The sequence below is a fragment of the Sapajus apella genome, unplaced genomic scaffold (genome assembly GCF_009761245.1).
Source record: "Sapajus apella isolate SASKATOON/1434 unplaced genomic scaffold, GSC_monkey_1.0 scaffold35, whole genome shotgun sequence".
Lineage (NCBI taxonomy): Eukaryota > Metazoa > Chordata > Mammalia > Primates > Cebidae > Sapajus > Sapajus apella.
The window spans coordinates 38882-66488 of NW_022436975.1; the positions used below are offsets into that span (position 1 = coordinate 38882).

The window sequence follows — 27607 nt, forward strand, 5'->3', positions numbered from 1 at the left end:
AAAGAAAGAAAGAAAGAAAGAAAGAAAGAAAGAAAGAAAGAAAGAAAAAGAAAGAAAGAAAGAAGGAAAGAAAGAAAGAAAGAAAGAAGGAAAGAAGGAAGGAAGAAGGAAAGAAAGAAAGAAGGAAAGAAAGAAAGAAAAAGAAAGAAAGAAAGAAAAAGAAAGAAAGATAGAAAGAAAGAAAGAAAGAGAGAGAGAGAGAGAGAGGGAGGGAGGGAGGGAGGGAGGAAGGAAGGAAGGGAGGAAGGAAGGAAAACACATATTTAAAAAACTACAAAATATTACTGAGAAAATTAAATTTGACCTATATAAATAGAAACAATTTCATGGGAGTGGAAAAATGCATTATCATTAGAACATCAATCCTCTCCCAATTAATGTACACATTCAACACAAACTCAGTCTAATTCCCAGAAGGACAGCAGGCTTTTAAAAATATTAACAATCTGATTCTAAAACTCATATGGAAATACAAAAGACAGCATAGTCAAAATAACCCTTAAGAAAGAAGAAAACTGAAGGGCTGATGTCAAATTTTAATATAAATTTGCAGTAATCAAAACAGTGTGATACTGTTACAGGGAAAGTATCTCTCAAAGTGTCTGGTATCAAAAGTGTTTTTGGTTTTGGAATATTTGCACATATATGAGATATCTCTCAAGGATGGAACCCAAGTCTAAACCAAAATAACTTACGTTGCATACACCTTATATGCAGAGCTTACAGGTAAATTTGTGGAATACTTTTAGTAAATTTGCAAATAAAAATTTGTGTACCTGACGTCTAGTGTAAAATTTTCTACTTGTGATATCATGTTGGCACACAAAAAGTTTTGGATTTTGGAGAATTTCTGATTTTGGATTAGGGATGCTAGACCTACATGAAAAAAGCCAGATAGAGGCAGTCCCCAATTTAAGATGATTCTACATAGAATGTTTCAAATGTATGATGGGTTTATTGGGGTATTAAGTGGATTTTCAACTTATGATTGGTTTATCAGCTAAACTCTGGAAGAATATGTAGACCAATGGAACACACACACAGTCCAGAAATACACCCACAAATATACAGCCAACTTATTTTTCACAAAGGCACAATAGCAGTGTCATGGAGAAAGGACAGCCTTTTCAACATATGCTGCTGGAACAATTAGATATCCACATCCATAAAATGAACTTACATCCACACCTCACTCCACATGCAAAAGTGTACACAAAGTGGATTGCAGATCTAAATGAAAAACCTAAAACTATAACAATTCTTCAAGAAAGCAGAGAAGAAAACCTTTGAAGCCTTCTGCTGGACAAAGATTTTTTAGATATGAGACACAAAGCAAAATCCATAATTAAACAAACAGATGTATCAGACTTCATCAAAATGAAAAAACCAATATATTATTAACAAAAAGTCAAGCCACAAACTGGGAAAAATCATTCCAAAGAGCATAATTAATAAAGAAATAATATCCAGAATCTATTTTTAAAAACCTCTTAAAACTCAACAACTAAGAATAAAAACTATCTAATTTTTAAATCTTTATAAGCTATCCAAATTGGAAAAGATGAGTCACTAAAGAAGATATACAGGTGGCAAATAAGCACATGCAAAGATGTTCAGCAGTCTTTGTCCTTAGGATAATGCATATTCACACCATAATGACACACACAACATGTACCCATTAGAATGGCTAAAACTAAAAACTAATTAGCAGTACGAACAGCTTGTAATGATATGGAACAATGAGAATTGCCAAATACTGCTGATAGTAATGGAAAACAGTACAAATACTTAAACATTTAGTAGTTTCTTAATAAGGGAACACAAAGGGACAGGAAGAAACTTTTATGGATGATGGGTTTGTTACTGCTCTTGATTATGGTGATGCTTTCAAGTGTGCATACATATGCCAAAACTTATCAAACTGTACATTTACATACATGCAGTCTATTACATACCAGTTATACCGCACTAAAGCTATCAATTGCAGGAATAAACATCTAAGACAATGGCTAGGACACAGAGAAAAAAAGGTATTACCAGATGCAGGAGAGAGCTAGAGCATTCAAATCTTAACCTTATAGCAATGGGATGTGGTAAGCTGAGTTATGAGCAAGAGACAACATCAGATCTGAATTTTTAAAAATTAATAATTATAGTTTCAGAGTAGACCATGGTCTCCAGAAGTAGGGTAGCAGGGAAAACAGTTCTAAGGTTATTGCAGTATTCCGAGTGGGAGAGAATGGTAACCTGATCTGAAAGGAAGGCATAGGAGAGAAGCAGAGTCAACAAAAAGGCTGAGACTGCCCTTCACACTGAGAAAGGTACAAGAGAGTTGTCATAGCTCTTTGGTAGACAATATACATTATTTCTCAGTCTATTTTAACATTAAACATATTTCTGAGATGATCAACATTATCACACATCAGTGCTCTACGATGCAATGCTAAGCAATGTGTGTGACTATTACTGTAGGATACATACAGGGCCTTCCACTTATGTAATACTCATACCATTAAAATCCATGTCGAGTTCTTCATTGAGCAACATATAAGTCATATAATTAGAGTAAAGCCAATCATAATCCTCTGAGGCTACTTCCGATGGCCAACTTATGTCATCAAGATCATCCACTGAATGTATTGGGCTTTTGACCTGTAAGATAAATAATACTGCTTCAAATGTCCTCAAAATATTTATAGAATATACTAGATGTAAAGAAGTGGTATTTATTCATCTTTTTATATGAGCAAAACCACAGGCACTTCTTTTTGTTTTTTTCTCTAAGACAGAGTCTCACTCTGTCGCCAAGCTGGAGTCCAGTGGCGCAGTCTCAGCTCACTGCAACCTCCGCCTCCTGGATTCAAGTGATTCTCCTGCCTCAGCCTCCTGAGTAGCTGGGATTACAGACATGCACCACGACACCCAGCTAATTCTTGTATTTTTAGTAAAGAAGGGTTTTCACCATGTTGGCCAGGATGCTCTCAATCTCCTGACCTTGTGACCCACCCGCCTCGGACTCCCAAAGTGCTGGCTGACAGGTGTGAGCCACTGTACCCAGCCCAAGGCACTTTTATAACAACAGATTTTTCTTAAAAGGCCATTATCAATGGCCACTGTTCCTTAAGCCCTTTTTCTTCTAACTAAATGTCTTTATAACAAAAGATTCTTACTTTACCTTTTGTAATGTGTTTTTTTGACAATAATATTTTAGTTAACTTGCTTTTAACAGTACCTTGTTGTTTTCATTAGATTTCTCTTCAGGCCTGAAAAAAGAAACAATTCCTTTTAGCCAAATAGCAAATACATAAAATAAAAAGAATGTCCAAAACTAGTGTTATTATATAAAATCTCTGCATTTATAAGTTATTCCTTCTATTCATTAAGTTTTCAGGTCATTTTTAAGAGGTAATGTAAATATAATTATTTTCACAAGGAGAAATAAACTACAAACAGAAAGAGTAACATTAAATGAGAAAAAAATATGGTAATAATATCATTACAAAGAATTAAATTTAGATCAAGCTTTCCGACAGTCAAGGCAAAAGAAAAAATATGTTACTTGTATCATGTGATAGAAAGAAATACACCAGGACTTCTCATTGTTGTCCTTTTCAATAAAAACAAGCTTTTACTGGCACTAAATCCTATCTGGAAAACTACTTTTGTTCTTACATGAGAGGAACCCTTTTTTAATGATAATATTTTTTTCAGGACTTACACAGACACTACGCATCATTCTAAGTACTGTGTATGTGTCAAGCTCATTTTAGTGATCATAACAACTCTGTGAGGTAGGTAATATATTAGGGACTCTATAAAAGGAGAAACTAGGCACAGAAAGACCATATAAATGTCCCCAGCCCATTGAGCTAGTCAGTAGTTGACAGAGCATTGAAATCCAAGAATTCTGCCTCCAAAACATGTGTTTTCCAATATGCTGTGAAAGTAATATTTATTTTCAAGTGTTTTTAAGAGATATGATAGCAGATTGAATCCATATTATCATTCTATTTTTGGCTATAATTATAACTAATAATTTCTGAATCTTGCATTTTGTTAAAAAAAAGACTATACAGAGGCAAATTTGGAAACCTACTACTTTCAGAAAACTAAAAACTTATTTTTTAACAGAAATTCATCAATGACATTCATTCATCACTTCAACTGTTTATTCATGCATTCAACAAATACTCATTGAGCATACAATACATGCTGATGACACTATTGGCACAGGGAAACATGGCTTTGACAGTTTAGAACTTTATAATCCGGAATTAATAACCTGTGATAGTGTCAATAGTTTGCTTTTCTCAAATTCATGAACAAAATCCTTCCCTACTCCCCAGAATCTAAACAGCTATAAAGTTCATACACCTGGCCAGGCATTTGGGTTGCTTCCAAGTCTTTGCTATTGCAAATAGCACTTTAGGAGGCCGAAGCAGGCGGGCTGCCTGAGCTCAGGAGTTCACAACAAGCCTGGGCAACATGGTGAAATCTCCACTCTATTAAACTACAAAAAAGTAGTCAGGTGCCTGCTGGTAGTCTTGGCTACTTGGGAAGCTAAGGTGGGAAAATTTCTTGAACCCAGAAGGCAGAGGTTGCAGTGAGCTGAGATCACACCATTGCACTCCAGCATGGGTGACAGAGTGAGATTTCATCTCAAAAAGAAAAAAAGTTCACACACCTGACATTTTGTAGTAAGTACCTCAGCAAATCATAGCTATTCATGATGCTACTCTCAAAGGTACTGCAATATGTACAATTATGAGGGAACAATTAAATTCTATTCAACATGGCCTAAGTATGTGGATGTGTATTATAATTATTTTAAATATCTGTGTGTGATAGTTTAAGTTTTAGGTCATCATCTGCGTATTCAATTACACTAATATGTTACATTTCTGAAGCAATTCTGAAAAAGCAACTCTAACCATAAAACTATGCATGAATAGAAGTTCTAAGGACAATTAGTTTGCTAAACATCCATAAAAGATAATAAATCAAGCTGTCTAATGCTTAAACATGCAACCAAGCAAACAAAATTACATTTCATAAATATTTTCTTCTTATATAGATCATTCCTAACAGTAAAGAAACATACTCTAAAATTTATGTTTTGAAATACAAAAAGAGAGAAAACTCCCTCAATTCCCACATTCTTCTTCAATTATTGCCATTTTTCTATTGTTTTTCCCAGTAGAGTTTCTCTCAAGAGTTGTCTATGTTCATCCACTACAGAGTTCCATAGGTACCATCTATTGAAACTGCTCCTAGTCAAAGTCATTAATCCTTATTGTAATCAGTCTTTCAACAGCACTGATATAGTTGAGTATTTCCAGCTTTAGGAGACTATATTATTCTATTTCCAGGAAAAGTAATCAGGGTTAACATTTCTTCTTAGAGATTTCTTTTCTTTTCTAACTTCGGGGACACATGTGCAGAACCTGCAGGTTTGTTACATAGGTATACATGTGCCATGGTGGTTTGCTGCACCTATCAACCCGTCATCTAGGTTTAAGTCTTGCATGCTGAATGCATTAGATATTTGTCCTAATGCTCTCCCTCCCTGTGCCCTCCAACCCCCAACAGGCCCCTGTGTGTGACTGGCATGTGCTGCATCCCACACTGCACAAGGGTTCAAAGACCTAAGAGGGAACAGCAGGAGATAAAGAAAGACATACAGACAGACATATATAAAGCTGGGCCAGGTGGTCCGAAAAGCTGATGATGTCAGTCTCTTCAGCCCCAACCTGCCTCGGAGTACTTTATATGTTCACAAAGCACATGGCAGAGGGATGGTGCAGTTACTTAGAACAGCCTGTGGTTATAACTCATACTTCAGTTAACATACTTCAGCTAACAACTATTTTGCAGCAAGGTCAGTGAGAGCTGGTTATCTTTTTCTAAGCCTCTCTGCTCTTCTCCGAGACATACAAATTCCCCTATTCTGGTTTCACTTCTCTGGAGTTCACTGAAAGTTTATAGCAGCCTTGCTGCTGATTCCCCCAGAGAGGGTGGGCTACTCTGGCTGTCTACATGTGACGTTCCCCTCCCTGTGTCCACGTGTTCTTATTGTTCAACTCCCACTTATGAGTTAGAACATGCAGTGTTTGGTTTTCTGTTCCTGTGTTAGTTTGCTAAGAATGATGGTTTCCAGCTTCATCCATGTCCCTGCAAAGGACATGAACTCATTCTTTTTTATGGCTGCACAGTATTCCATGGTGTATATGTGTCACATTTTCTTTACCCAGTCTATCATTGATGAGCATTTGGGTTGGTTCCAAGTCTTTGCTATTGTAAATAGTGCTGCAATAAACATAGGTATGCATGTATCTTTATAGTATAATGATTTATAACCCTTTGGGTATATACCCAGTAATGGGATTGCTGGGTCAAATGGTATTTCTGGTTTTAGATCCTTGAGGAATTACCACACTGTCTTCCACAATAGTTGAACTAATTCACAATCCCAACAACAGTATAAAAGCATTCCTGTTTCTCCACAGTCTTGCCAGCATCTGTTGTTTCCTGACTTTTTAATGATTGCTATTTTAACTAGCCTGAGATGGTATCTCATTGTGGCTTTGATTTGCATTTCTCTAATGATCAGTGATGATGAGGTTTTTTAATACGTTTTTTGGCCATGTAAATGCCTTCTTTTGAGAAGTGTCTGTTCATATCCTTTGCCCACTTTTGACGGGGTATTCCTGGAGATTCTTATAAAGGACTTACATATTTTACCTTCTTTGATCCTCATCTATTTAACTTAAACTGCTGTCATCATTTACTTGTAGCAGAGCATGAGTTAGTAAATTGACCTTCTCAAACATGGGTGTAACCACAGATTATTTGAGTTCCTTTTTTTTATTTGGATGTTTCTTTACTTTCTTCATATGCAAGGCAAAGCCACTACTTTAAAAACTATAAAAAGCCAATGTTTTATAATAGTCTAATGACAATGAACAAAAAAACCCACAATTTTTGTAAACCTCCAACTCTTTTCCATCTCAATTCACTGATTAATTTTAAAAATGTTTATGAAGTACAAATAACATAAAAAGAAATATGCATTCCCTGACTCAAAAAAAAGTAATACACAATAATGATACAATGTGTTATATAAGACTTCATACATAAAAAGTTGTATTTTAGCATGCAGGCTAACGCCTTCCTTTAAAAGAAGCAAAATATAAGAGAAGCCCACTAATAAAAACAGTGAGAGAAAATCATTCCAGTTAGAGAACAGGATGTGAGCACAGAAATTAAGCACATGAAGTCTAGAAGTGTATTAGGAACTTGAAAAAAAAAGTATAAAATACTTGAAAGATAAGAATAGAAGGTGAATGCTACATGACACTTGAATGCTACATTAAAAAGCTGGAGTCCACCAAATACAAGCAATGACTGTTAAACATGAAAGTCATAATTAGATTTGGGCTATATTTCTGTTTCTATTACTCAATATAATAAAGTTTACCTCTAAATGAAGTTTTGAAAATAGCTGTGGCACACATAACATGAAAGATGAAATCAGGAAAATGTCTTGAGGGAGTATGTATTAGTCCATTTTCACACTGCTATTAAGAAATACTGAAGAGTGGATAATTCATAAAGGCTAAGCTACACTTTGGCCCCTTTTAGCCACAGCTGGACCTGCAGCAGCCTAACACAGGGCACCAAGTCCCGAGGCTGCACATAGTAGCAAGGGCCTTGGTCCAGCCCATGAAACCATTCTTTCCTTTCAGGCCTCCAGGCCTGTGATGGGAGTGGCTGCCAAAAACTCTATGACATGCCCTGGAGACACTTTTCTCATTGTCATGGTGATTAACATTCCACTACTCATTACTTATGCAAATTTCTACAGCCAGCCTGCATTCCTTCCCAGAAAATGAACTATTTTTCTGTTCCACCCCAAAGTCAGGGTATAAATTTTCCAAATTTATGCTCTGCTTTCTTTTTAAACATAAGTTCCAACTTAAAACCATCTCTTTGTGAATTCATAAAACTGAATGCTTTCAGAATCAACCAGTTCATCTCTTGGAATGCTTTGCTGCTTAGGAATTTCCACCAAATACCCTGAATCATCTCTGTCAAGTTCAAAATTTCACAGATTTCTAGGGCAGGGGCAAAATGCTGGGAATTTCTTTGCTAAAACATGCAAGATTCACCTTTGTTCCAGTTCCCAAAAAGTTCCTAATCGCCATCTAAGACCACCTCAGCCTGGACTTCATTGTCCATGTCACTATCAGTATTTTGGTAAAAAACCATTCAACAAGTCTGCAGGAAGTTCCAAACTTTCCCACATCTTCCTGTCTTCCTTTGAGTCCTCCAAACTGTTACAACCTCTGTCTGTTACTTGGTTCCAAAGTTGCTTCCACATTTTTCAGGTTATCTTTATAGCAGTATCCTACTATCCCTGGTACCAATTCTCTGTATTAGTCCATTTTCACACTGCTATAAAGACATACCTGAGACTGGGTAATTCACATAGGAAAGAGTCTTAATTGATTCACAGTTACACCTGGCTAGGGAGGCCTCAGGAAACATAATCATGATGGAAGGTGAAGGGGAAGCAGACACCTTCTTCAAAAGGTGGCAGGAGAGAGAGAGACGTTGAAGGGGAAAGAGCCCCTTATGAAACTATCACCTCTTGTGAAAACTCACTATCATGAGAACGGCATGGGGGAAGCTGACACCATGACCCAATCGCCTTCCACCAGGTCTTTCTCTCAACACCTGGGAATTAAATTTTACATGAGATTTGGGTGGGGATAAAAAGCCAAACTATATCAGGGAGTATCCTTACTTTTAAAATATCTGAATGTCATTTTTTATATTTTAAAAATAGGAATTTTTTGATTACTTATGATTTTGTTGGAAAATAAAATGATCTGGGAAATTTTTTTCAATTTTAGCCTAGTACTTAGTCAAAATATAAAAAGCTGCATTTGATCAGGAGCGGTGGCTCACGCCTGTAATCCTAGCACTTTGGAAGGCCAGTGCAGGTGGATCACAAGGTCAGGAGTTCAAGACCAGCCTGACCAATATGGTGAAACCCCATATCTACTAAATATACAAAAATTAGCTGGGCATGGTGGCACGTACCTGTAGTCCCAGCTACTCAGAGGCTGAGGCAAGAGAAGTGCTTGAACCTGGGAGCCAGAGGTTGCAGGGAGCAAAGATCACACCACTGCACTACAGCCTGGGCAACAGAGCAAAACTCTCTCTCAAACAAAAACAAAAAAGCTGGATTTGCCAGTAGAAAATTGTAATTACTTTTTAATGAGGTAAAAGTGCATAAGAATGTTATTACTATGGTACAGAGAAGAAAGTGAACAAGAAAAGGAATTTAAAAAGAGAGAATATGACTACCATATACATACATGAACTGACAAAGAGACTAAAATCTCCCACTGGATATTATGTTAGAACTTGAGCAAAAGCTTCTAAATATACAAAAAACAGAAACAAAACAATTATTTTTAAGAAATAAATTATACAGAGAACTCCTCTGGTTAAGATAAGACTATATATATATACATACACACACACACACACACACACACACACACACACACACATATATATATATATATATATATATATATAGAGAGAGAGAGAGAGAGAGAGAGAGAGAGAGATATCTTCCTGAGACCAATTATCAACCAATTCATCCTGATAAAAAAAAAAAGTCCACAATTCTGGGATATAAAATAGTTTCATTTTGAACATAGTTAATGGAAAGCAACTTTCAAATAGAAAATTTCCGGTTACAGTTGACTCAAACTTTGGAAAGAACTGACCTGTAGCCATGATAACAAGAAGACACCCAGGGACAGTTCTAAATCTAGTCAACTGATCAATGACCACTGGCCTTGCTCACCAACCGATATCAATGTAAGCAGCTTCCTTCTGAAAGACAGTTAAGCAGCAGTTGCTGCTCCATCAGAATAGACAGTGCCTGACCAGTATATGTCTTCCTATAGGAAGCAAAAAATTCCAACTCTGTTCTTTTTATTTCAAATACTGAAGGTTCATAATCCCTTGGAAAGAATTTGTAAGTCCATTAAAATTACCACAGTAATATTTTTTTGATAAAATATCAGTCAGGTTTGCAATTCTTCTGAATCATTTTACCATAATTACAATGATCATAATCACCAGTAAAAGTATAGTGAATAACCACAAAATTGGGCTTTTCTCCCTAAATAAAAAAAATTAATATGAAGAACATAGCTTATGAAGAAAGAGCTAAAAGAATTTAAAAATGCACATAATTACCAGGCAAAATTGTTGCAATGAACTATGTCAAACATTTTTTAAGTAATAATCAATCAGTCAATCAATATACCCAGGATAAACTCCGTTCGCTCATTTAATAAGTATTTATTAGGTAGCTACATCTGATATGCTAGGCCTTTTTCTCTTTTCCTGAGACAGAGTCTCACTCTGCTGCCCAGGCTGGAGTGCAGTGGTATGATCTCGGCTCACTGCAACCTCCGCCACCCGGGTTCAAGTGATTCTCCTGCCTCAGCCTCCTGAGTAGCTGAGACTACAAGTGCTTGCCACCATGCCCAGCTAATTTTTTGTATTTTTAGTAAAGAGGGTTTCACCGTGTTAGCCAGGATGGTCTCGACCTCCTGACCTCATGATCCACCTGACTCGGCCTCCTAAAGTGCTGGGATTACAGGCGTTAGCCACCACATCTGGCCACTAGACCTTTTTCTAGGCAGTGAAGATATGGTAGTGAACAATAAAGATCCTATTCATGAGAATGAGATAAACACACAATAACAATAGACAGATAAGGCAAAATATGCAGTACGTTAGAGGAGAAAAACTAAAGCAGAAAAATAAAATGTTTATATGTTTGAGGGGAAGAGTGGTGGGAAAGTTGGGTTGGCCAGAAAAGTCCCTGCTGAGAAAGGGGATTTTAAGTAAAGGACTGAAAGAATGGGAAGAGTAAGCTAGGAGGATAGCTGAAGAAAAAGCCTTCCAGACACAGGTAACAGCCAAATACAGAAGCGTGCCTGGAGTCTTTAAGCAATAGGGATGGATAAGAAATAGCAAGAAGTTCAGTGTGGCTGAAGCAGAGCAAAGCAAGTAAGAAACAGAAGTTTAAGCAAGAGAGATAATGCGCCAGATGCTGTACCACCTTTTAGTTATTAGGAGGAGTTTTGACACATACTCCAAGTGAAATGGGAGATAATCAGAAGGGTTGGGGCAGAGGAATGACACAATTTGACTTATGTATTAAATACATCCACTGAGTTAAGGATTTAAAGGAATTTTTTTTAAACCAGGACAATCAATTACCAGTCTATAGTACTAATCTAGACTAGACAATGGTGGCTCAGATGTACAAGATATAACTGGCTTCTGGATATAATCTTCAGGGAGACCTGACAAGATTTACCGAAAGATTAGGTGTCAGGTGTCAGAGACAGAGAAAGATGAGTCAAAAATGACACCGAGGTTTTTGGCAGAGCAACTGGAAGAGTTGCCATTAACCCAAGTAGGAAAGACTACATGAGGTGTAGATTTGAGGAAGGACATCAGTAACCCAATTTTGGATCTGACAAGTGTGTGATACCCAATAACTAACTAAAGAGAGATGTCAAGTAAGCAGACTGACATAGAGCTCTGGAATGAAGGAGAGAGATCTGAGCTGAAGACATACATTTGGAAATCACTAGCACATACACAGCAGGAAAAGTCACGGGGGGCTGTGGGTGGTGGCCCACACCTGTAATCCCAACACTGGGAGGCCGAGGCAGGTAGATTACCAGAAATCAGAAGATTGAGACCAGGCTGGCCAACATGTGGAAACCCTGTCTCTACTAAAAATACAAAAATTAGCCAGGTATGGTGGCACACATCAATAATTCCAGCTACTCAGGAGGCTGAAGCAGGAGAACTGCTTGAATCCAGGAAGCAAAGGTTGCAGTGAGCCGAGAGCACACCACTGGACTCCAGCCTGGATGACAGAATGAGACTCCGTCTCAAAGGAAAAAAAGAAAAGAAAAACGAAAAAGTCATGAGAAAGAAGATTGAGGACTGAGCCCTGGGAAACAACAACATGCAAAAGGTGAAAGATGAGGAGGAGCAAGCAAAACAGACCATGATGAATGGACCAGAAAGGCAGAAGGAAACGCCTGAGGGAGTGAGGTCCTGAAGGCCAAGTGAAGCTGCTGTTACGGAGGAGATGTCCTCCAATGGGTCAAATATTGCTGACAGATTAAATGAGGTGTAAGAAAAAAATTCCTAGATTTATTACAGAAAAAAAAACAGTGATAACCCTGAGAAAAACAATTTTGGAGCAGTGCTGAAACTGAAGACTTCTGGCGAGAAACCAAGAGTGAATGGAAAGAAAACTTGAGTTTGTGAGTTTAGATAGTTCTTTTAAGAATATCATACTTAGGAGTCATGACTATGAATGATGTAATTTTCTTCCACAGCCATGGAATAGTGATAGATAAGAAACAGCAGTTTTCAAATTTTACATAAATGGTGCAGTTTTCAAATTTTATATAACAATTATGTATTTTAAAGGTTTTAAAAATTATACAGTATGGCATTTTAAAATGCCGGATCAAGGTATTAAATTCTTAAAATTATAGAACTAAATGATCCCTTGAACATTTCTAGATTACATAGTTGATTATCATTTTGTTCAGGCTTATAGAGACTAAGGAATACTAAAAGTTACAAGGGGATTATTTCTTGCTTGATAAAAATCAGCCAATTCTAAGACAGTTGATACTCATCAAATATAGAAAGTAACTGATCACAGTAAAATACTGAGTTCTGTTAACAGGAATAAAATAGAAAACATGCAGAAAATAATCTTATTTTATAAGTGAAATTTTAAAAATTATATGAAGTATAATTATATGAATTATATAAATGAAAAAATTATATGAAGTCACTGTTGAAAAATATGCAACAATCCTGCATGATTTGCACATGTACCCCAGAACTTTAAGTACAATTTAAAAAAATCAATAAAAGTTAAAAAATATATATGGTGAGTAGAATACTGAAATATATTCTTTTTTCAAAAGAAGAATAATGTCACACATGCAGAGCACTTTTACAAATAAGATTCACTGTATTAACAGCACCTTCCTTTTAGCACAGGGGTCAGCAAATTAGCACTTGTGAGCCAAATCCAGCCCACTGCCTGTTTTTGCAAGTAAAGTATCTTGAAACACAGCCATGCTTATTCACTTTATAATCCATAGAGTCAATTAGCTGGGTGTGATGTTGCACACCTGTGGTCCCAGCTAGTAGAGAGGCTGAGGTGGGAGGATCGCTAGAGCCGGGGACGTCAAGGCTGCAGTGAGGCACAACCATGCAACTGCATTCCAGCCTGGGTAAGAGTGAGACCCTGTCTCAAGAAAATAAACACATACAGTTCACAAAGCCTAAAATGTTTACTAACTGGCTATTTGCAGAAAGAGCTGGCCAACTCCTGGTTTAGTAGATCAAAGATCCTTTTACATATTTTCACAAGTTTTATCCAATATATTGAAATGTTTATATGAAGTATAGATCCCCATGTGCAATCCCTTGGCAATATTCAAAGTGAGGGTCCACTATTTCAGCACTCAGGCACTGACAGCAAAAATTTAATAACTAGCAATCTTGTGGCTAACAAGGTACCGTGTCAATGTAGCATGTAGCTTCCACTTGCAACACAGCAGATATTACAAGAATTCTAACAAAATTGTCTTAAGATGTGTCATCAAACTAAATGCTTTAAATACATGTTAATTGTGAAATCACCCGTACACTCTAGATCTAACCACAGTTTTAAAAAATGGTTGCAGACCATATTCTTTTCTCAGTATGAAAACTGAGGTATTTCCTATTGTTAAGGATTTAAACTAGCCCCAAATTTTTGATATAGTAATACTACAATAAATGTCCTTATACATATGTAACATACCTGTACAAATATCCTTAACATACATATATATACTTACTATATGTGTTTGTGTAAATATGCTACTAAATCAACACTCAAAATGTATTTACCAACAGTGTAAGAAAATGTCTTTTCAATGAGACACCTCTTTTTCAATGAGACCATTTCCTTTGCAGCAACACAGATGGAGCTGGAGTCCATTATCCTAAGCAAACTAAGGCAGGAACACAAAATCAAATGCCACACATTCTTACTCACTAGTGGGAGCTAAACAATGAGAACTCATGGACACAAAGAGAACAACAGACACTGGGGCCTACTTGAGAGTGGAGGGTGGCAGGAGGGAGAGAACCAAAAAACTACCTGTTAAGTATTTTGCTTATTATGTGGCTGATGAAATAATCTGTAGCCCAAATCTCCATAATACATATTACCTATATAACAAACGTGCACATGTACCCATGAAGCTAAAATAAAAGTTCACTAAAAGGAAAAGAAATTGTCAATACTGGTTATTTTTCAAATAAATTAATGAGTGGAAAAAACGATAACTCATTGTTTGCTGACTTTCATTCTTCTGATAACCAGACAAATCTTAATATCCTAGTAAAAGTATAAAATTTGTTCATCATGAATATTATCCCAAATTAGGATTTGTTTGATAGCACATAGTTATCTCTTGTTAAATGTTGCCATAGGCTTACTTGTGATACTCTTCATTCTCTGTGCTAGAAAATTGCTGATTTTCAGGTTTGCTGCTCCTTCTTCGTTGAATTAAGCCATAACCACCATTGCCAGGAGCAACACCATTAGTCAGGTTTTCTGATAATCCCACATTATTACTTCCATGCTTCTGCATTTCTTCTTCAGCCTTGAGTGGAAGCTTGATATTAAAAATGGTTGTTGTTTTACTGAATAAAAAGAACCTTTTTATTTTAATTATTTTATCACTTGACCTCAGTTTGTCATTATTTTAGTCATTAAAAATATTTCACACTTAAATTTGATCATATATATGGAACTGTTACCATATAATTTTAAGATGTAATTATTATATCATTAGTATATCATTGAAATTTTTGTAAAGTTTGCTTTATTTCTGTTTGAATGAATAAAACAATTTTCTAAAATTTCAAAAAGGGTCCTCCTTCATTTTGTGCTTTTATTCCCAACCACTCTTCAGAATCTAATATAAACATTTACCCCATTTGACTTGTGGAAACACACAAATAAAAAGACAAAGATGCAAAATGTGTCTTCTTCTGTCTTTACCATCTGGATTTTCCATTAAACAGTCAGATTTAGAGGATGAGAAATTGACCTCAGGGTCAGGAATAGAAAAGATTTCCCTTTTCTGCACTAAGATATACTTCTCCCCGACTGCCTTTGATCATTTTTTTTTCATTTGATTCCTGGGATATCAAAAACATGAAGGTCCTCACTGAAACATGGGAACCAAAGTTTGCCACAACACAAGGATCAGAGTGAAACTGCTGAGGTGTTATCGAGGAATTCCAGAAAATGAAATGCTCCCCAAATTTCCCATTCAATAGCCATAAAATTTTCTAGCTGGAGGATATACGGAATAAGAAATTATCTTTTTTAGCCACATTATCTATTGATAATCAGACTAAAACCAAGAAAGATAAAATGATTGAGCCGAAGCTCCTCAAGTGGCATTACCTAGCATTTTACAGCACCATTCAGGATTATTCCATAATGACGAAGAAGATCTCTAGGGTTTGTCTCTCTTTAAAACTCAGTGTACAGAACTCAGCTTTTTGAGTTAAATACTAAATTTTTCACTGATGATTTATGCTGCTACATGATAGAATCATATATGCCTAAACTTACTACACTTTGTTCAACAACATAACGTAAAAATCTAATTCAACAGAAACATTTAAATATAAAGTTATACCTCTCTATCACAATCCTTATTTATGTCTGGTTCTTGAGACATTTTCTGCAGATGCAAAAATAGAAGATTAATTTGCTTGTTGTATTTCTCAGATGTGTGCTCTTTGGGAGTGCATGTTTTTAAAATAATTTTATTCTTAAGTAATCAAGTATGGACAATGAAAAATTAGAAAATAATTAAAATTTACCTATTAGAATAATTAAATAAAAATTAAATAATTAAAATTAAGAATTAACTTTTTAATGTACGTTTAGCTACTGCCACATCACTGGCTTCTGACTAACTCATGAAAAATAACACACCTTAGCCAAAGGGAGAAGAAAAACATGAACCAGCAAACTTAACTTTGCCACCATTTGTTTGATTAAACTTAATTATTTACATGTTAAATCTACCAAAAATGAATTAGCAAATGATTTATAGTGTTGCAAAGCCTTCCTCACTTGAAAAGATTTTACTTCACCATACCCTAACTAGTGAGCCCCTACTGTGCATTTAAGTGCTTTTTTAAAAGATTATAAACTGGAGGGTAGGCAGGCTTTAAATTATTAGGAGCTGAAATTAATAGCAAACAGAAAGAAATGCAAATATTTAAATTTGAATTAAAATTATACACTGTAATATGATAGTGTTATGTATCTAGACTGCCTGCTTAAATCCAGTTCTAATATATTCTGACAGGTACTAATGACAGTGGATAAAAATGTTTAATTAATATGTACTGATTTTCTGAAACTTAAGTTAGAATATTATTCTGTTTGTACATTAACACAAAAGGTCCCATTCTGCAAGATATAATCCATGTTAACAGGCAGTTGGGTTGCTTTTATGACCTGGTTCTCTCTTTGAACAGAAACCCTGAGGTCAATGAGAGGCAGAATGCATCTTTTACCTTGGCATCAGTGACTGGCAATATAAAACTGCAGATTTTCAATCACTGGCCATGATTACTCCTTTACCATGAATCCAGCTCAGGGACCATCACCGTTACACTGTTCATAATTTCAATTGCTTAATAATATTATCCAATGATTGATGTTACTTTCTTTATCATGTTAGAGTGTTGTAAAAATAAAATAACAAAGTTCTGGACTTTTTTTGTCTCTATTCCAAAGAGAAAGATTAGCTATAAACTAATCAAGAAGGCAAATATGAATTTATTTATTTATTTATTTTTTTTTTTTTGAGATGAAGTTTCACTCTTGTTGCCTGGGCTGGAGTGTAACCGTGCAATCTTGGCTCACCGCAACCTCCACCTCCCAGGCTCAAGTCATTCTCCTGCCTCAGCCTCCCGAGTAGCTGGGATTACAGGCGCCCACCACCACGCCTGGCTCATTTTTGTAGTTTTAGTAAAGACGGGGTTTCACCATGTTAGTCAGGCTGGTCTCAAACTCCTGACCTCGTGATCCGCCCACCTCAGCCTCCCAAAGTGCTGGGATTACAGACATGAGCCACCGCACCCAGCCCAAGAACATTTTAAATAAGAATATTCTAAATTTAATAGTGGGTTATAATGTTTAAGTTAAATATTAAATATTAGAATATGTTGATTCTTCTGTTAATAAGGTTGCTGAATTTATTAAAATAAATTTTAACAATATACTAAAATATTCTTTAAAAAAAAACAATCTATTGATTCTCAAAGCCTAGTCTGAAAGGTAATTTCATTTGGACTATCTAATATTATTAAAGCAAAGAAAACAATATTAAACCCAAAATTTAAATTGAAAATTTGACATGCCTCTGGCTGGCTATTTTCACTTCCTTTAAGCCTTTGAGGCTCTTCCTCTGATGTCATCTTTAAGTCTTGTTCTGAAGAGAAATCCATATATTCAGTTAAAATGAACTGCTTAGAACAATTAAAAATTACTGCCTTTATAAAAACAGATTTAAGACATTTCATTTTGTTTCATAAATTGAGCATTTAAATGAAATTTAATCTTTCATGAAGTAGTTACTTAAGAAATAATTCTCCAAAACTTCAACAAACCGCTTGGAGAGATATCGGATATCACTAGATTCAAGACATTCAAATATGTCAAACATTCACTCACAAATTCATCCACCCAACATAAATGAACAAAACCAAGAGAAACACAACTTTAAAATACAGAACACAAAAGGTAACAGAGTATATTGTTCTCCACTTCCTAATAGTACCTTATAATTGATTTCCAAAATCACTGACACATTTATTAGTGTGGAATGTCTTCCTAATACCTAAAATGTTTCCCTCCACTATTCTGACAAGTTTTTTTCATCTTTTAAAACAATGCTATGTGAAGTCTTCCTCGATTCTGCATGTCTTTCCCCTGATAAACAGGTACCTCCTTCCTTGAGGCTGCCTTAGTACTTTACTGATTTTTCTACTGCATCTTTACCACCTGAACTGTACATTATTGTTCCATGTCTGTCCCCTCTCCTCCAAGACTGAAGGGGACAGTCTTGCATGTCATCTTTGTATAAACAGTCTTTATTTTACTCAGCAATTTTTTATTGAGTCCTGCTATACATACATACTAGGTGTTAGGGTTGAAAAAGAATGAAAATAAAGCATGTCAGGGATGGCTTTTATAGAAATCATGCACAAGTGGAGAATTAAATATTGAGGCTCGCCAGAGTAAAAGAGGTAGAGGGCAGGAAAGAATGACAGCATTCCAGGAGGCAGCAAGATAGGGAGTAAGGCCTGAAAGAGTCAATGTATTTGCCTAGAAAAGAAAGATGAGTGAGTAGGGTATTACCAGCCATTCAGTAATGCCAGAGAAAGGGCACACAGGGAAAACAGCTAAATATGGAGAGTAGGGCAGAAGTCAGATTATGAAAGCCTTATTGTAATTTTAAGATGCTTGGACTTTAATGTTTAAGAGTGGCCCCTGGTCCTATCTGCATTAGATATTGATCACTTTAAATGCAAAAAACCAATATTCCTAGTGAACCATTATTCATTAACACAAAGTGATGGATAGCTCATGTGGACATGGCTGAGATGACACTATGCAGAAAATTCTCAATAATTCTTATAAACACTTGGAAAGTCAATTCTATAATAAAGTCAGAGAAATTATAAGAAATCACTTAATATTTGGTTTGGAAAGGTGCTTTTTAAAGCTATAGTGTATATGTATATATATGTGTGTGTATATATATATATGTTTTTTATATATATATATAAAAAAAAACTAATAGTTGTGAATTCAGAGCAGTGAAAATAAAGCAAAGAAACCACACTGTGTTTGAGTTCACAATCTTTAAATTCCTATCTAGTTTTCCCATCCAGTTCCTAATTTCTAAATATAATCTTGGTACTCACTCTCAAGTTTATGTTAAATACTAGCCTATACAAATACCATTCAGGACATAGGCATAGGCAAGGACTTCATGACTAAAACACCAAAAGAAAAGCAGCCCTGGTGATGTTGTGTTGTGAGAACAAAATGTTTGGAGTTGCTGCAAATTAGCCAACCATGAAAGGAGATACGAACAAGACACCGCCAAAAGCACAAATGAAAGAGGGACAAAAGGGATCCTAAAATATCACTGAACAACAAGAACAACTCTGGTTCCTACTGTTTTAGCCACTGCTCATTAGTCTTTGCAGCCCAAAGCATTCTACCTGGTAAATTTCCCATGGCCCACAGGGTAAGAGCTACTCATTTCTTTAGTATTAAAAAGTTGATCATAAACTTGCCTTAGCTAAGTATTCACCTCATTCCCAACCTCTCATATCTCACACTTTTCGAACTAGCAAAGTGAACTACTCAAAAACCCTGCAAAGTTCACTCAAGCATCTTGTCTTTTGCATTTGCTGCTCTTCCTCCCAAATGGGCAGTCTCATTAGATGTTTCTTCTGCCAAACCCACAATCTTGTTACATGTTCCTTCTGCCAAACATCATTCTTCTGCTTCTTTAACCTAGAAAAATTCTACTCACTCTGTATCCTTACCTTAAATCCTACCTACTATTTTTTAAAGCTTTCATTTCTCATCACATATGTCTGGCACATAATAAATATAATGTATAATAAATCATAATTATAAGCTTCCAGTGGGCTTCTAACACACAGTAAGCACTGAATAGAGTAGCAAAATAATAAAAATGACAATGATAATAACAAGCTCCTGTCTGTATTTTTAATTGTTTGCGTTCTGCAGGTTTACAAAAATGCTTAGTATCTAAAAAACATTTTATAGTTATTTGTCAAGTGGACAAGTAAAAACATAAATAAAAATGTTTGCTTTGTAAATTCTGTTGAAAAAGCACAGAAATAAAGTAGAGACGGCTCTATTCTATTATGAACTCCCTAAAGATCAAAACTACCTCTGCTCCATCTTGGTCTCCTACAACCTATAAAACCTAACTTACAGAAGCTCTTTGATAAACATATGGCTAAATTAAAGGTGTCCTCATACAGTTTGAATTATACAATGTATTAGGTGTCCACATCCAGATAGCATACTAGCATTTTTGTTATTGTGAAGCATTTTTGTACTTTTATTATCATCTGCTGAGCCTAGAGTTGAGCAATTTGTGTATTTACCATGAAAATCTTTTGATAAATGGTGGCAGAGCACCTTGTTTTAACAAAATTACTGTTATCATGACAACCATCATGTAGAAGAACACATCTTGTCCCAACAAAGTAAATATATCTCTTTCAATTTCAAATTAGGAGGAATGAGGTCAGTAATAGTCAGACCTTGTTGGTACAAGCATATGTAACATGACCTGGGCTCCATTGTTCTTTTGTGATCAAAACTTCCTTCCTTTTACTTTTTTGTCTATGGTAGGACCACCCAGAGCAGGCATCCACAACTCCCAGGCCACACACTGGGTACAAATCCATGGCCATTTTGGAACCACGCCACACAGGAGTAGGTGAGCAGCAGGTAAGCCAGGGAGGCTTCATCTGTGTTTACAGCCATGCCCCAGGACTCGTCTTACCACCTGAGCTCCACCTCCTGCCAGATCAGTGCCAGCATTACTCATTGGAGCATGAACCCTGTTGTGAACTGACCATATGAGGGAATCTACGTTATGTGCTTCTTATGAGAATCTAATGCCTAATGATCTGTCACTGTCTCCCTTTGCCCCCAGATGGGAACATCTAGTTGCAGGAAAACAATCTCAGAGCTTCATGATTCTACATTATGGTAATGATACATAATGTATCATTATTTCATTACAGATTACAATGTAATAAAAATATAAAGTAGCACAACAAACATAATGTGATTGAATAATTCTGAAACCATCTGCATTTTTTCCTAGTCCATGAAAAAATTGTCTTCCACAAAACCGATCTCCCATGCCAAAAAAGGCTGGGGACAACTGACTTAAAGTAATTCACTACCCTACAAGCCAGAAGAGAATGGGGGCCAATATTCAACATCCTTAAAGAAAAGAACTTTCAACCCAGAATCTCCTATCCAGCCAAACTAAGCTTCATAAGTGAAGGAAAAATAAAATCCTTTGGGAACATGCAAGTACTCAGAGACTTCATCACCACCAGGCCAGCTCTACAAGAGCTCCTGAAAGAGGCTCTACACATATAAAGGAACAACAAGTACCAGCTCAACTAAAGGGCAAAACAGCCAGCTAGCACTAAAATGGCAGTATCAAATTCACACATAACAATATTAACCCTAAATGTAAATGGACTAAATGCCCCAATCAAAAGACACAGACTGGCAAATTGGATAAAAAGACAAAACCCATCGGTGTGCTGTATCCAGGAAACCCATTTCACATGCAAGGATACACAAAGGCTCAAAATAAAGGGATGGAGGAAGATTTACCAAGCAAATGGAGAGCAAAAAAAAGCAGGAGTTGCAATTCTCATCTCTGATAAATTAGACTTTAAAGCAACAAAGATCATAAGAGACAAAGAGGGACATTACATAATGGTAAAAGGATCAATGCAACAAGAAGAGCTAACGATCCTAAATATATATGCACCCAATACAGGAGCACCCAGATACATAAGGCAAGTTCTTAATGACTTACAAAGAGACTTAGACTCCCACACAATAATAGTGGGAGACTTTAACACCCCATTGTCAACATTAGACAGATCAACCAGACAGAAAATTAACAAGGATATCCAGGACCTGAACTGAGACCTGGACCAAGCAAACCTAATAGACATTTACAGAACTCTCCACCCCAAATCCACAGAATATACATTCTTCTCAGCACCACATCACACCTACTCTAAAATTGACCACATAATTGGGAGTAAATCACTCCTCAGCAAATGCAAAAGAACGGAAATCGTAACAAACAGTCTCTCAGACCATAGTGCAATCAAGTTAGAACTCAGAATTCAAAAACTAACTCAGAACCGCACAGCTTCATGGAAACTGAACAACTTGCTCTTGAATGTTGACTGGATAAACAATGAAATGAAGGCAGAAATAAAGATGTTCTTCGAAACCAACCAGAATGAAGACACAACATACCAGAATCTCTGGGACACATTTAAAGCAGTCTCTAGAGGAAAATATATAGCAATAAGTGCCCACATGAGAAGCAAGGAGAGATCAAAAACTGACACCCTATCGTCAAAACTGAAAGGGCTAGAGGAGCAAGATCATAAAACTCAAAGTCTAGCAGAAGACAAGAAATAGCTAAGTTCAGAGCAGAAATGAAGGAGATAGAGACACAAAAAACCCTTCAAAAAATCAATAAATCCAGGAGCTGGTTTTTTGAAAAGATCAACAAAATAGACAGACCACTAGCCAGATTAATAAAAAAGAAAAGAGAGAATAACCAAATTGATGCAATAAAAAACAATAAAGGGGATATCACCACAGATTCCACAGAAATTCAAACCATCATCAGAGATTATTACAAACAACTCTATGCACAAAAACTAATAAACCTGGAAGAAATGGATAAATTCCTGGACACTTGCCTCCTGCCAAGCCTAAACCAGGAAGAAGCCGAAACCCTGAACAGACCCATAACAAGGTCTTCAGTTGAGGCAGCAATTAAGAGCTTACCACCCAAAAAAAGCCCAGGTCCAGATGGGTTCACAGCTGAATTCTACCAGACATACAAAGAGGAGCTGGTACCATTCCTTCTGAAACTATTCCAAACAATACAAAAAGAGGGAATTCTTCCCAAATCATTTTATGACACTAACATCATCCTGATTCCAAAACCCGGCAGAGACTCAACAAGAAAAGAAAACTTCAGGCCAATATCCATGGTGAACATAGATGCAAAAATCTTCAATAAAATACTGACAAGCCGATTGCAACAGCACATCAAAAAGCTTATCCACCATGATCAAGTAGGCTTCATCCCGGGGATGCAAGGCTGGTTCAACATACGCAAGTCTATAAACGTAATTCACCACATAAACAGAACCAAAGACAAAAACCACATGATTATCTCAATTGATGCAGAGAAGGCCTTTGACAAAATTCAACAGCCCTTTATGCTAAAAACACTCAATAAGCTAGGTATAAATGGAACGTATCTCAAAATAATAAAAGCTATTTATGACAAACCAACAGCCAATATCATACTGAATGGGCAAAAACTGGAAGCATTCCCCTTGAAATGTGGCACCAGGCAAGGATGCCCGCTCTCACCACTGCTATTCAATATAGTATTAGAAGTTCTAGCCAGAGCAATCAGACAACAAAAAGAAATAAAGGGCATTCAAATAGGAAAGGAGTAAGTCAAATTGTCTCTATTTGCAGACGACATGATTGTATATCTAGAAGACCCCATCGTCTCAGCCCCAAACCTCCTGAAACTGATAAGCAAGTTCAGCAAAGTCTCAGGATACAAAATCAATGTGCAAAAATCACATGCATTCCTATACACCAATAACAGACTTAAAGAGAGCCAAATCAAGAACAAACTTCCATTCACAATTGCCACAAAGAGAATAAAATACCTAGGAATACAACTAACAAGGAATGTAAAGGACCTCTTCAAGGAGAACTACAAGCCACTGCTCAATGAAATAAGAGAGGACACAAACAGATGGAGAAACATTCCATGTTCATGCTTAGGAAGAATCAATATCGTGAAAATGGCCATACTGCCCAAAGTAATTTACAGATTCAATGCTATCCCCATCAAGCTACCAATGACCTTCTTCGCAGAACTGGAAAAAACCACCTTAAACTTCATATGGAACCAAAAGAGAGCCCGCATAGCCAAGTCAACTCTAAGCAAAAAGAACAAAGCGGGGGGCATCACACTACCAGACTTCAAACTATACTACAAGGCTACAGTAATCAAAACAGCATGGTACTGGTACCAAAACAGAGATATAGACCAATGGAACAGAACAGAGGTCTCGGAGGCAACACAACATATCTACAACCATCTGATCTTTGACAAACCAGTCAAAAACAAGCAATGGGGAAAGGATTCCCTGTTCAATAAATGGTGTTGGGAAAGCTGGCTAGCCATGTGCAGAAAGCAGAAACTGGACCCCTTCCTGACACCTTACACTAAAATTAACTCCAGATGGATTAAAGACTTAAACATAAGACCTAACACCATAAAAACCCTAGAAGAAAATCTAGGCAAAACCATTCAGGACATAGGTGTAGGCAAGGACTTCATGACCAAAACACCAAAAGCATTGACAACAAAAGCCAGAATAGACAAATGGGACCTAATCAAACTCCACAGCTTCTGCACAGCAAAAGAAACAATCATTAGAGTGAATCGGCAACCAACAGATTGGGAAAAAATTTTTGCAGTTTACCCATCTGACAAAGGACTGATCTCCAGAATTTACAAAGAACTAAAACAGATTTACAAGAAAAAAACTAACAAGCCCATTCAAAAGTGGGCAAAGGATATGAACAGACACTTTACAAAAGAAGACATACGTGAGGCCAACAAACATATGAAAAAATGCTCATCATCACTGGTCATCAGAGAAATGCAAATCAAAACTACATTGAGATACCATCTCACGCCAGTTAGAATGGCGATCATTAAAAAATCTGGAGACAACAGATGCTGGAGAGGATGTGGAGAAATAGGAACACTTTTACACTGTTGGTGGGAGTGTAAATTAGTTCAACCATTGTGGAAGACAGTGTGGCGATTCCTCAAGGACCTAGAAATAGAAATTCCATTTGACCCAGCAATCCCATTACTGGGTATATATCCAAAGGAGTACAAATCGTTCTACTATAAGGACACGTGCACACGAATGTTCATTGCAGCACTGTTTACAATAGCAAAGACCTGGAACCAACCCAAATGCCCATCGATGATAGACTGGATAGGAAAAATGTGGCACATATACACCATGGAATATTATGCAGCCATCAAAAACGATGAGTTTGGGTCCTTTGTAGGGACATGGATGAACCTGGAAACCATCATTCTCAGCAAACTGACAGAAGAGCAGAAGATCAAACACCACATGTTCTCACTCATAGGCGGATGTTGAACAATGAGAACACACGGACACAGGGAGGGGAGCACTACACACTGGGGTCAGTTGGGGGGAAATAGGGGAGGGAGGGTGGGGGGTGGGAAGCTGGGGAGAGATAGCAAGGGGAGAAATGCCAGATGTAGGTGATGGGGAGGAAGGCAGCAAATCACACTGCCACGTGTGTTCCTATGCAACAATTTTGCATGTTCTTCACATGTACCCCAAAACCTAAAATGCAATAAAATAAATAAATGGGAAAAAAAAAAGTAATTCACTGACAGAAGTCTTACCTGGATTACTGTTTTGAGAAGAGCTTTTGGACATCTGTTTTTCTTTGTAGTCAGAAAGTAACTGGCAAATTCTATGTATAAAAATGTAACAAATAAAATGACTATATTAATACTGATACAAAAAATACTTACCAAATGTAAAATTCTTAAGAGTATTTCAATAATATTAGAATATCAGAACTTAACAATATTATCCCATCCACTTATGTGTACATTCTACAAACTTCTCATTAAGCTTCTAATTGAAGAAGAAAAAAAGTGAGATGAAATACTCATAAATCAAGGGCACTATGACTCGGTAAATTAATTTGCATTAGCTTGACATAATAGAAAGTTTCCCAACTCCGAGTAAGTCCTAGCTCCACAATGAACAGCTATTTATTCTTGGAAAATTCACTTCTCTTAGGCTCAATGTCTTCCACAAAGTGAGGACTCTGCTGCCTTATTTCACTAGGTTGTGATAAAGATTAAACAAGATAATATTTGTTAAATGCTCAGAGAAATAGTAAAGCCATGGAATAATCTGTTCCTAAACTTTATGATTAAAATTATCTTGGAATCCCAAATAAAACCCAATGTGTGGCCGGGCGCCGTGTCCCACACCTGCAATACTAGCACTTTGGGAGACCGAGGCGGGCAGATTATGGGGTCAAGAAATCAAGACCATCCTGGCCAACATGGTGAAACCTCATCTCTACTAAAAATACAAAAAATTAGCTGGGCATGTGGCATATGCCTGTAGTCTCAGCTACTCAAGAGGCTGAGGCAGGAGAATTGCTTGAACCTGGGAGGTGGAGTTTGCGGTCAGCCACAGTTGCGCCACTACATTTCAGCCTGGCAACACAGCAAGATTCCGTTGAAAAAAAAACCCCAATGTGTATTTTGTTCATAGGTCCTAAGATGCAAATGTAGTTTTCAGAGAATGTTATTAAGTCTTAATTTTGCTTATTAGTTGTCCTATTCTTTATGGCTTATAATTCAGGGCATCTCAACTATTTCATAGTTTGTAACTAAATTTATTCATAAGTATCTCATTAAAGTCAATAACGTGATTGTCCACTATACAGAGTTTATCAATCAAACCAAGAGCAAAAAAAATCAGTGGATGTCAAGACGTGGCTTGGACCAATGATCCTTCTCTACAGACTCACATTCTGAACCAACAGATGTTTTTTAGGATGATGCTTCATAGCCATGTTCATCTCCAGCTGACATAGAAGACCAAAACCCTACTTTTTTTTTTAGATTCCATGAAGAAGTTGCAATTTGACATTCTCTAATTTTCAAGATACATAATAACAATATATTTTGCACAAAACACCCCACATATTATTCAGCTCTGGCGTAATCTCACAGACCACCTTACGTGAATATTTTTGTAGTGCAAATCACAATTTCAATATTTAGGTGGCACCCGTTTTGCTTCGATTCACACCGTTTCCTTGGAGCTAGTCAGCATATAGTCAAATGACCTTCCAGTGACTGTGCAAATATGGAATGCTTCAAAAATCTGTGCAGCTACCCTATGCAGGGCCATGCTAATTTTCTCTGTACTGTTCCCATTTTAGGGTATGTGCTGCTGATGCAAGCACAAAGCCCTACTTTTACAAATGGACAGTGATGAGTCATGGACAAGGTTTGCCTCTAAGTCCAACTAACCTACTTGAGATCCCAAGAATTATCTTCAACGGCTTTCTGTGAGGTAGAATTTCAAAATACTTTTAAATCTTGAGGAAGAGATGTAAGTAGTTTTCATCATTATGGAAAACAGATCACTGAAGGGGCCAATCACAACTGGATGCCCACTGCTCTGAAGAAGGTTAAGATGGGACTTTCTATTGCCTAAGGTATGTATAGTACCTTAGGATATAAAGATGCTTCAGGGTACAGATCTGGTAGCAAAGAAGAAACAAACACTGATCTCTTTCTGCCACATTATTTGAAGCTCTCTGATAGTTTAGAACAAGCCTAACCAATACATGCTAGAGAAAAGACCAACCTGGAACTCAAAGGATCTCTTACCATGAAGGTGTCAGTTAAGTCTAGGA

General features: G+C 36.7%; 1 protein-coding gene and 1 non-coding gene across 2 annotated transcripts in view; both read right to left on the bottom strand.

The window, feature by feature from the left end:
- Positions 1 to 27607, bottom strand: part of LOC116563410 (POTE ankyrin domain family member A-like) — a 60576-nt gene that overhangs the window by 26194 nt on the left and 6775 nt on the right. Inside the window, exons 6-11 of the mRNA XM_032296033.1 lie at positions 25560 to 25630; positions 17593 to 17663; positions 15852 to 15896; positions 14635 to 14801; positions 3233 to 3263; positions 2511 to 2652 (exon numbers count right to left, since the gene is read on the bottom strand). Of these exons, the coding sequence (XP_032151924.1) occupies positions 2511 to 2652; positions 3233 to 3263; positions 14635 to 14801; positions 15852 to 15896; positions 17593 to 17663; positions 25560 to 25630 (527 nt within the window). The remainder of the gene's footprint in view (positions 1 to 2510; positions 2653 to 3232; positions 3264 to 14634; positions 14802 to 15851; positions 15897 to 17592; positions 17664 to 25559; positions 25631 to 27607) is intronic.
- Positions 27046 to 27151, bottom strand: LOC116563662. Its single transcript, XR_004274507.1, has one exon. It is a non-coding gene; the product is annotated as a U6 spliceosomal RNA (small nuclear RNA).